This window comes from Sitophilus oryzae, unplaced genomic scaffold (genome assembly GCF_002938485.1).
Source record: "Sitophilus oryzae breed Bouriz unplaced genomic scaffold, Soryzae_2.0 scaffold_1586_pilon_pilon, whole genome shotgun sequence".
In the NCBI taxonomy this organism is placed as follows: Eukaryota; Metazoa; Arthropoda; class Insecta; order Coleoptera; family Curculionidae; genus Sitophilus; species Sitophilus oryzae.
Window position 1 is genome coordinate 1,464,646 of NW_022146265.1, and position 17,928 is coordinate 1,482,573.

General features: G+C 31.0%; 1 protein-coding gene across 1 annotated transcript in view; it reads right to left on the reverse strand.

Moving 5' to 3' along the window:
- Positions 1-15,776, reverse strand: part of LOC115879766 — a 41,896-nt gene extending 26,120 nt beyond the window's left edge. The window contains exons 1-2 of the mRNA XM_030896754.1: positions 15,561-15,776; positions 5,923-6,053 (exon numbers count right to left, since the gene is read on the reverse strand). Coding sequence (XP_030752614.1) covers positions 5,923-6,036 — 114 coding nt within the window. The 5' untranslated portion in view covers positions 6,037-6,053; positions 15,561-15,776. The remainder of the gene's footprint in view (positions 1-5,922; positions 6,054-15,560) is intronic.
- Between the last annotated feature and the right edge of the window lie 2,152 nt (positions 15,777-17,928).

Consider the following 17,928-nt stretch of genomic DNA (forward strand, 5'->3'; position numbering starts at 1 on the left):
GTCGGGCATCTGTAGCTCCTAGAATAAAAAAAAACTTGGGAATTTTGTTTTGGTTTGTTTAAGTGCAAACCTAAAGTATGCACCAGGATGTATTTCTGGAAAATATTTTAACTTCTATAGGGTGGCTCAAAAAAGTGTGAGTGGATCTGGATGACTTTTTTTAAATGGAACACCCTGTATATTATTGCATTTTTGGCTTTCTTTCCAAACCACCACTTGTATAAAATTCCGATTTTGTAAGAAATAACGAAACAATAGTGCTATTCTAAAATTTAAGAGAATGGTAAAGAGACAAGAAAATTAAAGTAATATAATTGTTTAAAATATGGACAATAAAATTTACAATATACAGGGCGGTCTGAATGGTATTCGGAAAACTTTGGATATATGTATATTCTGCAAATAAAAATAAGTAAAAAAGTTTAGTCCTAAAATGCTACGTTTCGGAGATACAGGGTGTAATGGTTGTTTTAAGAGAGAATGTCAAAAGTTGACATATGATATGTCATATTATTTAGGGTGTCATTTTCTATCAAATAAAGTACAAATATACCGAGGGTGCCATTTAAAAATCAAAAGTTGCAGTCATTTCCGGTGAAACAGGAAGTGCCCGAAAACAATTGAAAGCGTCAATCAATCCTATTTTTTCATATACTAACATACCAAAACTCGTTTTTTATCTGAAAAAAAAGTTATTGGGGTCAGCCACCTTTGAGACGCACCCGGTATACGATAATTTTTTCTGGAAAAAAATATGATAAAACAGTTTCTATTGAACTTTGACTCAAAAATTTATTATTTTAATCTAACAACTATCTCGTCAACATGTTTAATTTATGTCAATCATGACAAGTATTTCCTATTTCGATTCCAAATTTTTTGGAAACCATTATTCGTAGCAATTTTTACCAATAGATACCTACCCCTACGGAAATGTATATTTTTTTATTCATTTATTATATACGAACATCCATTCTCGTCAAAAATTAAATATTAAAATAAAAAATCGAAATAATATGGTTTGGAGATATATATACATATAAACGGGATTTGGTATAAGTATTTGATACTTTTTTCCAACTACAGCCTATTGCTGCCTTCCCGTTACCCTACGCCACACGTCTCGATTTAGTGCGTCATCAGCTTCTAGGTTACGAGCTTCCATTGCTTCCTTAACCGTTCCGTTCCAGGATTTTCTAGGTCTGCCTCTCTTTCTTCTACCCTGTGGAGTCCAATAAAAAACTTTTCTTGGCCACCTGTTCTCCGGCATACGCAGAACATGTCCAAACCACTTTAAGCTGGATTTTTCAATTCGATCTAGCACTGTCTCCTCCGATGCATTCATGATACGCCTGACCTCGATGTTTGTCTTTTTTTCCATCCTAGATATACCTGCGCTCCTTCTAAGATAGTCCATTTCAACAACTTGGATTTTGCGCTTCGTATCTGCACTCAAAGTCGATAGCTCTGAACCATAGCAAAGAACTGACTCCACCAATGTTAGTCCAAGTCTCTTTTTAGTTGTTGCAGACAAGTTTCGGTCCCACCACAGGCTATTAAGACAACCAATGACTTGTTTGCTTTTCTGAATTCGGGTTTGTATTTCTTCTTTGCCCAAACCCTCATTGTTGATAGTAGCACCCAGGTATTTAAATTTGTCTACTTGTTGAATCTGGACGTTATCATCTATGAAGACTTCAAAACAAGCGTTGGAATTGACAGCTAAGTATTCTGTCTTTTTTAGACTAACCTGAAGTCCCCATTTGTTATATTCTTGGTAAAGCCTCTTAGTCATGAACTCCAGATCGAAAGAGTCCTGCGCAATCACGACCTGATCGTCTGCAAAGCTCAGAGTAAACAGTATATCTTCCCCAATGGGTATTCCCATGCCTTGGCATCTCCTCTTCCATTGCCTAAGGGCTACTTCAACTTAAGCATTGAAGATTAGAGGTGATAAACTGCATCCTTGTCGCAACCCTTTTGTGGTATTTATTGGATTGGATAGCCTGTGTCCTATCTTAACGTACGCTTTATTTTCTTTATAGAGCTCTTTTATTATCTTAAGTAGGGATCTATCTACTTCTAAAATATTCAAGGCTTCCCATATCTTGTTGCGAGGAATAGAGTCGTACGCTTTCTCCAAATCAATAAACGCTAGATGGACTTCTTGATCTACTGCTATCTTTTTTTCCATCACCTGCTGTAGGACAAAGAGGTTATCTGTGCAAGATTTCCCCGGTGTGAATCCGTTTTGATCTTCCGAGATTTTGTCACCAATATTATCCCTGAGCTTACCCTGCAGAACTTTTCCAAAAAGCCTGCTCACTGAACTGTTAATGCTCAGGCCTCTATAACAACCGGGGTCGTTGCGATTTCCCTTTTTAAAGATAGACACTATATGAGCCACTCTCCATTCATGGGGTAGTTTATTTTGCAGACAGCACTGGTTGAACAGCTCTGCCAGGCGCCAGCGCAATTTCTCGGTCCCACACTTTAACAATTCTACTGCAATGTTACCAGGACCTGATGACCGTCCATTTTTCATTTTTTTGAGACTTAGATGTACTTCTCTTTCGCTGATCGTTAAAGTGCCTGCAAGGTTGTCTTCCTCTTCTGCAGATTGGAATTCTGGTCGGTTTTCTGTTAGTAATTCTGCATAGTAGTTGCGCCATTTTTCTATATCAATTTTATTCAAGAGCTTGTCCGTTTGATTGGTTCTCATTTGTCGGATTGTTCGCCAGACCTCAGTACTCCGTAACTCGTTTGGTACTCCGGTTTGGAGATAATGTAGATATTTGGTATTACAACGAAATGCTCCCTTCTTGAAGAGTTATATAATTTAAAGTTCCAATGAATGAGTTGTTTTAAATGTTAACGGCTCTAATTGGTTTTATTGATTCTGAGTGGTTGTACAAAATGAAAAGCGGGTTATACTTCCTAAGTGACTTTTGTGTGAGTATGCTTTTATTTTAAAGAACACAAGTTTAATTAAATTAAAATAAAAAAAATAATTCTTCTACATATATAAATTAAAATAAATATTAAATTTCTTAAAATTAAACTAAAGTAAATATTAATTTTCTACAATAAATAAATTTGAAATATAAATTAAAATTCAACATATACTATAAAAATAAAAAATAAACATAATTCTTAACTGGTTCTTTATTAACATAACTAAAAAAAATATCCTACAAAATTGAATATCAGCATATACAGATTGAAGTAATTTACTCTCAACTTACATTACTAATACAAAAAATATATAAAAAAATATATAAAAAAAACATACCACTAAAAATAAATTTAACTATTGCTTAAGTATTTTTCTTTGAATTGTGCATTGAGGTATGATTTGATTATTACCTTGTTTTTTCTTTCAATTTATCTAATTATGGTGGATTATACAGCTCCCCTCACCTTATGATTTTAGTTTAGTTGTTTTTAATTTTTAAAATTTAACATACCATATTGTTATCTGTGATTGAACAAATTTAGTGATAGATATACTTTTTTTGACTTTGTAAAAAATTTTTTGACTTTTTAACTTGTTTGTGATTGTATTTTAAATTTGGCCTCTGTAATTGTTTTAGCTTTGGGCCTGAAGATGGGAATATTTTAAATTCCCGAAACATGTCGCCCCCCTTGCTTTTTAAGCATTAAATTTTTTTTAAATTAAACAACTTAAAGATTGTGAGTTATTGTCCTTTTTACCCTCCTTCAAAGGTTTGCTTTGAGTTATTATATTAGTTAGTTGGTAATACAGGTAAACGGACGAAAATTTATTACTTTTCAAAACAGTTAAAGTGCCTCCTACAAGTAGGAATTATACTGGTATTGACATCGAATATGTCAAAAAATACCTAGACACCAATTTTCATGCAAATATCGACAGAAATTATTTGGAAAAAGTCGTAAAAATAAAAATAAAAGTTCTATATCCTGTATCTCCGAAACGAAGAATTTTAGAACATAAACTTGTACATTTTACTTATTTTTATCTGCAGGATATGCTGCCGAAGGTTCCCGAATATAATTCAGACCACCCTGTATATGATATATATATAATTCAGACCACTCTGTATATGACAGGTATATTAATATTAAAATGTGATAACTGTACGACTTTGAAACATAAATATTTTTATATAAAATTACGTTATTGACTACGTGAAAGAAAAATTTTAATTGCCATAATGTTTTTCATAGAGATCAGGTTTTATTAGAAACAGTAACAACGGTCTCAGAATCAGTCTACTGAACAACTGAACAGTTAAACTTGTTGGTTACGCATTAAATAAGTCACGAAATGCTTTACTTTTAATATGCTATGAATTCAATGACAATATAAGAACCAAAAAAAGAGTTTCTGTTAACTGAGTCTTGTCTGTTAATTTTGTAAAATCTCTTGGATAATTTCAGTTTTTGTTTTTGGTTTGAGTTTTTAGTAATATTTTTAACACACAGTAATTATTTTGACGTTTACTTGTTATGATTAAAATTACTATTAAATTATTAAAAAATATTGTATTCCATTTGTATTCTCTCTAATATTCCCAAACAATTTTAGATATACAGGGCCCGGCAATAGTGCGTCGGGCATCTGTAGCTCCTAGAATAAAAAAAAACTTGGGAATTTTGTTTTGGTTTGTTTAAGTGCAAACCTAAAGTATGCACCAGGATGTATTTCTGGAAAATATTTTTAACTTCTATAGGGTGGCTCAAAAGTGTGAGTGGATCTGGATGACTTTTTTAAATGGAACACCCTGTATATATTATTGCATTTTGGCTTTCTTTCAGATCACTTTACATAATCCTAAGATATGAGTAAATCTGTTTCGATAGTTTCAGAGATATTAAAAAATAAATCAAAAATATATATTTTTCAACCCTTCTTAAAAAAAATATTAAAAATACAAGAACTGTTCTGAAATCAAAACTATATTAGATATTTACTTTAGATGGTCTGTTCTTACTTTGCTATAAATATGGTAATCGTAAATCATACAGGATGTTCAATATTTTACGCCAAACTTTCAAAAATATAAAATAAATTTTCTTCGTTTTTTTAAATGGATCACCCTGTATATTATTTCTTTATTAGATGGAGAATTAAAAAATAAACATTTTTTGTATTTAAAGTATTTCAAAATTTTTAATAGTTTTCCGGATACACGCAGTATTATTTCATATGGCGCTTTCAATAGTAAAATACGAGAGAAAAATCATTGGGTGGCTTTGATAAAAATTTACTGTGGAAAATGCCATATGAAATACAAAACCGGGAATATCTGCGAAACCGTTAAAAATTTTGAAATACTCTGAATACAAAAAATGTTCTTTTTTTAATTCTCCATCTATTGAAAAAATAATATACAGGGTGTTTCATTAAAAAAAAACAAAGAAAAATTATTTTATATTTTAGAAAGTTTGGCATTGAATTTTGAACATTCTGTATGATTTACGATTTTCATATTTATAGCAAAGTAAGTACAAACCATCTAAAGTAAATATCTAATATAGTTTTGATTTCAGGACAGTTCTTGTATTATTAATAATTTTTTTAATAAAGGCTGAAAAATATATAATTTTTATTTATTTATTAATATCTCTGAAATTATCGAAATATATTTACTCATGTCTTAGGATTATGTAAAGTCATCTGAAAGGAAGCCAAAAATGCAATTATATACAGGGTGTTCCATTTAAAAAAAATCATCCCGATCCACTCACACTTTTTTGAGCCACCCTACAGAAGTTAAAATATTTTCCAGAAATACATCCTCATACATATTTTAGGTTTGCATTTAAACAAAATTCTCAAGTTTTTTTTTATTTTAGGAGCTACAGATGCTTGACGCACTATTGCCGGACCCTGTATAATAGCCGACTAAGAAAATTACGTCGCAGTTGTTAACTAACCTTAAATAATTTTTCTTTTTGATACCATACGTCTTCGGTGTCATCGGTTGGAGTGTTGCCTAAAAAGTTAATGTCGTCACGTGATTTTGACAGAATCCTTCTACGTGAAATCATCTTCCAGTGGCTCTACTCTGTAATTAAAAAAATATTACTTTTAATTTACAATTCATTAACAAGTTCATTAACAAATTCATTCATATACTCTGTTTTTTTTTTCTCAGGTAAGATTTCGACAGACGATGACAGAAAAAAGCAGATGACTTAAGTGGAGGAAAACTTGAGGGAAGTTAAGTGTTGATCCAGACCATAGTTTACAGTTAATATTCGGTACCCGGAGACCGCCAGAAACACAGTTTACCAGAGACTATGGCCAGACAGTTGTATTAGCCATAAGTATCTGTAAAATAACATCACACGATAGGTAAATAATACATTCTAGTACTGCAGAAAAAAATTAAGATTAAAGTTAATTTAATTAGATTTTTTCAGTTTTATACATTTTTTTCACAATATTTTGAAGTAATCACTTGTCGCTCAAAATTTAAATATATTAATCATAATATTAATTATACGTTCCAATTGTACCAACTTATTTCTTTGTAAAATAAAAAAACTACTTTGAAATTAAAATGACAGACACATCTATCACTGTCAAGGATTTTGTCGTTGGATAGACTATAGTCATGGGTAGGATACGGGAATTTATTTTTGGGGGAAGCAAATAAAGTGTAATGTAGAATATGCTTTTTATGGCTCCATTTGCAATCCAATAGCCTCATATTTAACCCAATTTATAGATTTTAGTGGGGGCCTAGGATACATGGGCCCCCCTCTGTATCCGCCACTGTTTATAGTAGTAGTAGGTAGTAGTGGGTAAATCTCAAGAGGGAATTTTGGGATTTACCTAAGTGCAGCAAAATAACATGAATAGAGAAACCTTGCATCCTGCTAAGTATAGTTTTGCTGAAGTCAGTTGGAATAGATTGGAACTCTTAATTTCGACACTTTCTTTGTCGACGCCTTTGTCCACGTCGGTCTTAAGAGTCTCACTACTTCCAATTGACTATACCGCCACCATACATGATGACTCTTTTATACAGGGTCGTATATAGGTGGAATCGTAATAGTGTGAATTTACAAATCTGGCAAGACTTTAAATGGAAACTATAATTATTTATTATTAAATTTTATTCCACAAATTCACGCAAATATTTTATACACTCAGACGCAAAAAACGCAACGGACAAATTTTTGGTCAAGTTTGAAATGTTATATTTTTTTTTATTTTTAGCCCTATTTCTTTGATTTTTTTAGCTAATAAATAGCTATTAGCTATTTAGCTTATATTATGTTATTATAATTTAGCTATAAATATATCGTTAATTCGTAAACTCAGTTTATTATAAACTTTAGTATTTTTGCTTGTTATACAGTGCTAATTAAAGAGTTGTTTTATACTCTATCTTTAAAACCTGTGCAATAATTTCGTGAGGAAATCTTCCTTAGACATTAATTTTCGATCAGAAACATGCCTCCTGAATTTTTTATTTTTTGATGACTATTGATAATGTCGAGGTGGCTTTGGTGATTATTATTGTGCACGATTGAATATGGTTCTTAATGTCGAGATTGTGCAAAAGTCATTAATCTTGTTGAAGATGGCCGAAATTATGAATATTCGCTTGGTCCTTGAAGAAGAATGGGAAAACAACACTAATAATATAATAGACACAAACAACAATATAAATCGACGTTTTCAGACAGTTATAGCAAGCGGGGGAGGCAATACAAAGTATATATTAGAGTATTTTTACTTGTTTGTACACAGGAAGGTTCATTTCGTGCTTAAACATTAACCAAAGCAAAAGCATGTGTTGACATGAGCCAAAAAACAAAATGCTCATGCAGGAGACATGGTTCCGATCGAAAAATAGTGTTTTAGGAAAACTTACTCACGAAATTATTATTGCACAGGATCTTTTAAAGTTAAGGTAAAAAACAACCCTTCAATTAACCCTGTATAATAAGCCAAACACTAAAGTTTATAAAAAACTGATTTTATAAATTAAAGTTGATAGATTTATATACAGTTTGCTAAAAAATTGATGAAAATAGGGCTAAAAGTAAAAAAATATAACACTTGACGAAAACATGTTCTGTTGCGTTTTTTTGCATCTAAGTGTATATTATATATTTTAGATATTAATTGTAACAAATTTCTACAAAAACTGAGGATATCAACGTAACCAACTTATATTCGGATTAGTGTTGTAACTTTCACCGTTACCACATTTAATGATATTAATTAATATTAATTTAAAAAATTATGTAATCCTAAGACAGACACATCTTAAGTTTTATACAAGAGTTTTTTTTTAAATATACATAATAAGGAAAATTGAAATATTAGATAATTTTATATAAAATAATTACGGATTGAATTAATAAGCTGGTTTAAATGTAATTCGTTCAAATGATATTGATTTTTATATCCATATCATTTTATTTTAAATGGACCAAATAGCATATGATCCAAAGAAAAGCATCATCAAACTGCCCTGGAAATGGTGATCGATGACAAAATTACAGCGATTTTTATTTCCAAGCCACCTCTGACTGCGTTTTTTTTTAGAACGTATTGTGTTATCTGTGGTATTCTATTAAAGAAATAGTACGTTTTTAGGTATAATAGCTTGCATACAATGACGTTAAAAAAAACAGAAAGTTATTCAGATATCATTGTGTATTTTATTTATTTTTTTTAAATAATTATACAGGGTGACCTAGTGTTTCGAAAAGCTTCATGTCCAGGTTTACTATTAAAGATTTCTAAATGAATCTTTATTTTTTAAAACATACCGGCAACAGTGGAACACTTTGTTAAATATTTTTGTTAATATACAGGGTGAATCTTACAGAAATGGTGAAGATATACAGAAAAAAATCACAATTTCAACTATCAGGATGACCTGAATAAAGTAGTTTTTTTTAAAAGAGGTTCTAAAAACAGTATGGTCCTGAGGAAGGCATTATACAGGATGTCTCAATATTCTGGACATAGAACTACTGCGTATTTTTGGAATCAAAATCAGTTCATTGGACACAATTTACCTCTACACAAAAGTGCTTTGTTTGTCCGTTAGAGGGCATCAAATTCTAAAAAGACAGAAATATTTTTTTAGATATTTTAAAGACCGTTATCCCGATTTTAATGAAATTTTGTAGGTCTATCGTTTGCTGAGTCTTTTAAAATTTGACTTTCACAAAAAAAACAAGAAAAAATTCCGAGGAAGGGTAAAAACTACCCCCACCACTAAATAAATTTTAGTATAAATATTTTCCAACTCAACCGCCGACCGAATTTTTTTTTGTAGAATGGTCTGGTCTTTACCACATTTTTTGTCTCCAGTAAAAAACGCCACCGTGCAGCATCAGTTCAAATTGAGTCTGCACACAGTTGATGCAGAGTACTGTATGTAAGAGTTCACCTTAACCCGACGCTAGATTTCATGCGCTTGGAAAAATACTTGCTCTTCTTTCTTTGTTCAATACATCTTATTGTACTTTACGTATTGACCGTACTCTTTGTACACACAAAAATTGACACCCAAGGCCAAAAAATGCCGACCTGGTACAAGGATACTATAGAGATAAGGATAGTTCGATTCTTATCTTCCCGCACTGTCAGTTTTTTTACGTCATCTAGGGACCGAGTTGAAGTTGGCGCTAAAGATTTTAGACAGTGACAGTTATTTTTGCATTTGACGGACGACCGCACAGTGCGTTGGAAGATAAATTTAGCGGGACAAAAGCGTTTGGTTAGAAATAAGCCAAAAAATGTGTACTGATAAGAATAAATCGTAGACATTCCAATTGATATAAAAAATGCATTAATATTCTTTGTATTTCGATACATTTTTATCAACCAAATTTGGTCGTTTTCTGCTCAGCAAGGCAGAGATCATACGAAAACAAAATATTTACAAGTGCTTATACATTTTATTCCAAAGCCAAATTATGTTGAAGATTGTCAAAGGTATGTACTATTCTACTGTACGTATATTATTTGTTAAAATCCTTCATGCCTTTGTTCTGCAGATATCAAACTTTCACTTTTTTTCAAATATCGATATATTGAATGATGTAGATTTTTTGAGTTATACCAATAGTTACCAACACAGGTAGTCACAGTCACAGGGAGTTCAAGGTTAACAGGTGAATGTCCAAAAAGTTTCATTTCAACCGGATAGTATAAAAACAAAACAACTCCCTAAAAAGGCACTGAGTTTAAAAAATTGTCTTAATAAACTATATACTTACTATATATGAATTAACAATTACCGAGTGTTAAAATTAAAATATCTATCTTATTTATTATTTTCAAAATAAAATAGAATTTTTTAAAATAAAATATACAGGGTGTCACAAGATTACAAAGTAATTAAAAAATAACTCCTAAAGAGTTTTTTGTAAGTATTTCACCTGATATCACAATTTTATGTATTTATGTATTTGACAATTGTTTACAGTATGGTTTTTGTGTGTCATGTACGAATAATATCATAGTTTTATTATCTTGTATTTATTTATTTATTAATAAATTAAGTTGTTAATAAATAAATAAATTTAACCATATGGTTGCTATATATTAGACAATTTGCTACGTTCTTAGATTTTAAATCCCAAACATCGCTCTTGAGATTTTGTCCCGTTAGAATAACCATCCGTCGCACTGTGTAGTGCTGGTCCCTGCGTGACGTAAGCATCCACGGCGACTACGACAGCGGCGAATTGACGCGATCAAACATTCCTTTAGAATATATACAGTCCTTGGACCTGGTATACGAGAACAAGTGCAACAGGTGAAACGCGCGAAGATGACCAGCTGGTACTGAATAAGCTGTGGTCTGAAATATTCTTGTGAAATAATGCTATTCTGTAAATATTTTACTAAAATGTATATAAAAACAAAAACTATAATAGAAGATGAATCAAGAGACTTTTAATTTAACCTTTTCTTTCCGGTTTCACACACACATTGATATTATATTTATTTGCATTTTACCTTGGCATACAACATTTTGGGTAATATATGAATGAGAAGTATCTTTAGCCTTTTCATTGAAAATATATCGTAGATGTGTCATAGTTTTATATATATTTCTAAAACGTTATTCCATCGAATGCGTCATGAAGATAATTAATTGAAAGTATGTGGTAATGTCGCAAAGAAAGACTGGAGTTATGTACTTGACGATTTTAGTTTGTAGTTGTTTATAGTTTCCAGTTTTTTTTCTATTTATTCACTTCAAAAATGCGCACATAGTGCACACACAATTTGTTTATTTAATATATCGGGTGCGTCTCAAAAGCGTCTCTAACCCCTATAACTTTTTTATTTCTTTAGATAAAAAAAACGAGATTTGGTATGTTAGTATATGGCATAAATTAGGATTGATTGACGTATTCAAGTTTTTTTGTTCACTTCCTGTTTCCCGGAAATGACTACCGGACATTTTCGCATATGGTTTATTTGAAATTGTAACATGCGGTTCATAACAACAATTTGACTCGAAATACCAACTGTGTGGTACCAAATTATTCGTAAAAATAATCTTTTTTCGAATATGCTAATGAACCACCCTTGTTCCATTTGAAAAAATTAAGATATGGCTAAAAATACGATTTGGACATCTTTTAACCGGCTAGGACAAGACACGAAAAACATGAGCCGATCAAATATATTTTTTCAAGGCTCCTTGTTTAAGAATTAGTGTTTTTAACACAGTTTCATATGGCTCTCTAGATTGAAATTTAAAATAGGATTTTGTTTTAAATGAAAATGTCAAAAGTTGACATGATATGTGTGACAATGTATGACAATGACACGATATGTCATTCTATTCAGAGTGACATTTTCTATCGAATAAAGTAAAAATGTACCGAGGATTTGAAATTGTAACATGCGGTTCATAACAACAATTTGACTCGAAATACCAACTGTGTGGTACCAAATTATTCCTAAAAATAATCTTTTTCCGAATATGCTAATGAACCACCCTTGTTCCATTTGAAAAAATTAATATATGACTAAAAATACGATTTGGGCATCTTTGAACCGGGTAGGACAAGACACGAAAAACATGAGCCGATCAAATATATTTTTTCAAGGCTCCTTGTTTAAGAATTAGTGTTTTTAACACAGTGACGGCTCTCTAGATTGAAATTTAAAATAGGATTTAGTTTTAAATGAAAATGTCAAAAGTTGACATATGATATGTCATTCTATTCAGAGTGACATTTTCTATCGAATAAAGTAAAAATGTACCGAGGATTTCATTTAAAAATCAAAAATTGTAGTCATTTCCGGTGAAACAGAACGCGACCAAAAACATTTGAATACGTCAATTAATCCTAATTTATGTCATATACTAACATACCCTTTGAATAAGAAGACTAAGGAAGGAGCATATCAAAAATCTTAGGTACCTACACCGCGATGGGCCTCAAATATGGCCGACTTAAATTCCGGTTTATCAGTGCCGTTCTAATTTTATTTAAAAAATGTAAAACTATGATGTAGGGTAGACGTGGGGTAGACTCAATAATTTGTTTTTTTATTTTACGTTGTGAATAAATGATGGTAGTTATTAAAATTGTTATAAAAATATATAATTCTAATAAAAATAGATAAGTTATAATAAGTATTTATTAACCAAACATCCGATACGCTACTGAAGCAGGTAAGTCAAATTAACGTATCAAAATTCTTTGACATCTGATCTTTGACAAGTAGTAAATAAAAGCTAAAATGCAAGAAAAATATATAATTTAGTTAATTTAAGTGAATTTTATAAATGATCGGTTTACTACACGTATGTATATTATATAGTCACTTACTAGCGAAAAGTTGTTCCATTATTTCACTCAATTTTTGCCGAGATCTACCACACGCTACACAACCAACTATTTTAGAGTCTTTTTCGATAAATCGCGATAGTGTCACTGTTAATTTAAGTTCTGCCACAATTTCCATCTAGATTTACTACCTTTATACAACTATCAGTAGTAGAATAAATAATAAATAACATAAAATAAGCTCTGTAAAGACTGACAAATCCACAAAATTTCAAATCAAATTCAAATGTGTCAAATGAATCGTCAATCAGAACTGTCAAGGATCCCCACCCTAGAGTGCTTTTTCCGCCCACCATGCATTAATACATGGATAGCATTATGCTCCTTCCTTAGTCTTCTTATTCAAAGAACATACCAAATCTCGTTTTTTTACCTAAAAAGTAAAAAAGTTATAGGGGTGAGCCAATTTTGAGACGCACCCGGTATACGTAAATGTTTATTGTTTAATTATAATTTTTATGCTTACCTTTATGAATAATGGTCATACTAGTAACTAATAAAAAATAACCTTTGTTCTTTATTAGCCGTATTATCATCAAGAGTAGATGAAAACTAATTAATATATTGTGCTTAAATTTTTAATGTCAACATCATAAAGTTCTTCTACACGTTTCTTCTATAGGCTAATGCGTGAGGTAAAATAATTAATATTTATTTATCTAATGTCTAATGTCCTCTATGGCAAATGTGATATAATTAAACCACTGATATATCACAATTAAAGATCTCGCGGTACTGTGGTTTTTTGATCAAGCTGGATTGCACCATTTACAGCGTGAAAGTCAAAAATACTTTTATGATTAAGCGTAAAAGTGCTTTACTTTTATGCCTAGGTGTTAAAATTACTTTTTTCTACGATTGTGCAAAAAATAGCTATTTTTACACTATCTACTGTTTTAAAAGTCATAATGTTTACACTAGTGCAAAAAGTAACTTATTTTTTGCACTAGTGCAAAAAAACATCTTGACGTTATTAACGACGACTTTGACTAAAGAGAAAAAGATTGTAATATTTTTTAAGAATTGTCAAATCCTGGAAGATAAACCAAGTACCAGTACTGGACACCTCGCAGCAACGTTCCAGAAAAGAATTTTAAGTGAAGAACAAGAACCCGAGATCTCCACGAGCAGAAATGAAACTAAAATTCAAAAGACTTTACTGAGAAAAGATCCAGTGGTTCTCAAAATTTAAGCAAAAAAGCATTTTTTGTTTAAATTTTGAAAGAAAAATAACTCGGTTATTTTTGACTTATTTGAAAAACGGTAAAGAGAAAATATGTTTCATTTGACCTGATCTACCACCCCTTAAAATACTTGCAGTTATTTCTGGGACACCCTGTATATTTCGGTTAGGTGATGGTTAATCACGATCCTGCTCAAACCACTCAAAGTAAGAAGCTCAATTTTGGCATACAGGTTGATTCTAGGGTGTAGAGGTTCGACAAGAAGGGATTTTTCGAAATTCTAGTTCCAAGGGGGTGAAACCACCCCTCAAATATTACAATATTTATTATTTTAAAAACGGTCAAGTTTCCGAAAAAAACGCTTAAACACGTATATTTTATTTTGTTCTTTTACATATTTTAAGATTTTTTAAAAATGTATACAGGGTGTTTCGAAAAATCTGGTTATTAATCACGATCCTGCTTAAAGCGCTTAACGTAAAAAGCGGTTTTTTGGAAAACGTATTGACTTTAGGGTGTAGAGATTCGATAAGAAGGGATTTTCCGAAACTCGAATTCAAAGGGGGTGAAACCACCCTTCAAATATTAGAATATTTTTTATTTAAAAACCGGTGAGATTTTCGGAAAAACTTTTAAACACGTATATTTTATTTTGTTGTTTTACATATTTTAAGATTTTTTAAAAATGTATACAGGGTGTTTCATAAAATATGAGTATCTAATCACGATTGTGCTTAAACTGCTTGACGTTTAAAGCTGATTTTTGTTATTTAAAAAACAGTTAGTCTTTCGGGGAAACCCTTGGAAACGCATAATTTATTTTGTTTTTTTACATATTTTGAAATTTTTAAAAAAAAATCTTACAGGGTGTTCCAAAAAGTTGGGTAATTGATTAACCATGATTCTGCTTAAACTGCTTGACGTAAAAGGCTTATTTTTGGCAAACGGATTTTTTGAAAGTCAAATTCCAACGAGATGAAACTATCCTTAAAATATTACCAAGTTATATAATAATATCGCCATATTGTTTTTTCTCATGCTGACATAAATGTGAGAAAATGTTATCCAGTTTGTATATTAATGGAAATTCTTGCTTTGCTTTATTATCACCATTACAAATGATTAATTCGACGTGAACGAAGTCGCGGGTACACGCTAGTTTAATATAACATATTATGAACATATTATGTTGTAGGTTTTTCTGGTTTTAATATCAGGATTTTTTGTTAATGTAAAAAGGCTAATTGCTCAAAGAACTATATTTATGCTGTATATTAATTTAAATGTATTTGTTATATCGTAGGCGCGTGTTTCAGTCTCGCGTCCTTCCTTTCTCTGATTTAATTTGTCTAAAAGAAAAGTTCGAGCGATGGTTACAAAACACTTTAATATATTCCATACTTATATCACCATTAGCTGAACATATATTTCTGACTTAAATATAATTATAACAAATATGTTACAAAATTATAAAATTATTCAACCCTTAAAAATTAAAAAAAAAATAATAATTTTCTACATATGTTTTGGACCTACCTAAAATATAAATAAATTGTCCAACATCGCATAACAAAAGGCACCACCACAAATTAAAAAATCGCCGATATGAACCAATTAAACTGGTTTCACTTGAATAAAGTCCACACTAACGAAATTAAATCAGAAACCGCGTATTTTGGTAGAATGTCAAGCGAGCGAGCGACCGCGCAAAGACTAACACAATAATTCTCGCTATAAGCTGGCATTCACTTTTGCTCAGGGAAAACTTTCACAATCGCGTATATAAATGCCACTAAATCTAAGGTCGTCACAATATAGAAATATTTTTACAAATAGCATACGTGTCTTGCAGGATATACAATACAGTCATATGTAGGGTTACTAGGTTATTCTTTTTGAAATTCGGGACACCTACGAATATTTTGTGGAGCAACTATTTTACAGCAGTTTTCTTGACAGTTAAAGGTTGATTCTCACTATACCTTCCGTATCAGCTCCCTTCCGTTTACATAATATATTATATCATGTAAATGAATAGGACAATGCACACTATCCGTTCCGTTTCCCTTCCGTTCCATATCCTTTCCTTCCATACATTTTTTGGAGGACGGACTGAAGCGAATCGGAAACAGCCTTGTCAAGTTCTCACATTTGTACCAGCTCTGTGAACATTTTGATGATATTTATTTATTCTTTCACCTCTTAATTAAATCTATTATCTTTTTCAAAAGATACAAATTTTTAAAATAAAACTTTCGTAATGATATAAAAATACAATAAAAAGATAGAACTGATACGGAACGGAATTACGGTATAGCGTGAATATAATCAAAAATACGGAACGGATATGGAATGGATATGTAATGGAAACGGAAGGTATAGTGAGAATCAACCTTAATAGACCCAAACGCATAAAAAAGGAATTTTTATGCGAGATTTTTTAATTTAACGTTTTACTTTTTATTTTAATTATTTTTAATAAGCAAGGGAAAATGGAGATATACAGGGTGGCCAGAACTGTATTCCGGAAACTTCGGCAGCATATTCTGCAGATAAAAATAAGTAAAAAAGTTCGTATCAATGTATGTCCTAAAATGCTTAGTTTCTGAGATACAGGGTGTAGAAGTTTCATTTTTACTTCGATTTTTTCCAAATAATTTCTAAATTAACGTCAATATTTAGATGAAAATGGTATCTGGGAGTTTTTTCGCATGAGAAATTTGATTTTGATGTCGATATATGACTCTTATTTGTAGGGGGTGCCACCTACATATGTTTTAACTGCTTTTAAGAGGAATAACTTTCCGTCCGTACCTGTATAGAACTACTGGGTGACAAAATATAAATTTCCGTGATTTTCGACGTAAAACATATCTCTTTGAAAAAAATAAACAATGCCGAGTAGATAGTTAACTGACTAAAATTATAAATTTTGGAACATTTTATTTTTTTAAATTAATCATAAATTTTTATTTGAAAAAAAATCTGTTGAACTTTTGACACAAAAACATTTAAAATTTATGATTTCAGTTTAGTCAACATGTTTAATTTATGTCAATGACGACAGGTATTGATAATTTCGATTCGAAATATCTCGAAAACCATTACTCGTAGCGATTTTTACCAAGTAATCTTTTTTTACGTAAAAACCGTCGCAATGTGTGTATATTTTTTCACTCAGTAGTTTTATACAGGTATGGACGAAAAGTTATTACCCTTCAAACCAGGTAAAAAATATGTAGGTGGTGCCCTCTACAAATAGGAGTCATATTGACATCACAATCAAATTTCTCATGCCAAAAAACTCCCAGACACCAATTTTTGTCTAAATATTGACGTTACTTCAGAAATTATTTGGAAAATATCAAAATAAAAATGAAATTTCTACACCCTGTATCTCCGAAACTAAGCAGATTAAGACATACATTTATACGAACTTTTTTACTTATTTTTAATGCAGTATGCTGCCGAAATTTCCAGAATAGAGTTCGGACCACCCGTGTATATTTATAAAAACAAAAAACTAACTACAGAGCCCGGCAAAAGTGCGTCGGACATCTGTAGCTCCTAGAATAAAAACCTTGGAAATTTTGTTTAAGTGTAAACCTATAGTGTATGTTCGAGGATGTATTTCAGGAAAATATTTTAACTTTTATAGGGTGGCTCGAAAAAGTGTGAGTGAATCGGGATGATTTTTTTTAAATGGAACACCTTGTATATTATTGCATTTTTGGCTTCCTTCCAGATCACTTTACATAATCCTAAGATTTGAATCAATATATTTGGATAGTTTCAGAGATATTAATAAATAAATAAAAAAATTATATTTTTCAAGCTTCATTAGAAAAGTATTTTACAAATACAAGAACTGTCCTGAAATCAAAACTGTATTAGGTATTTGCTT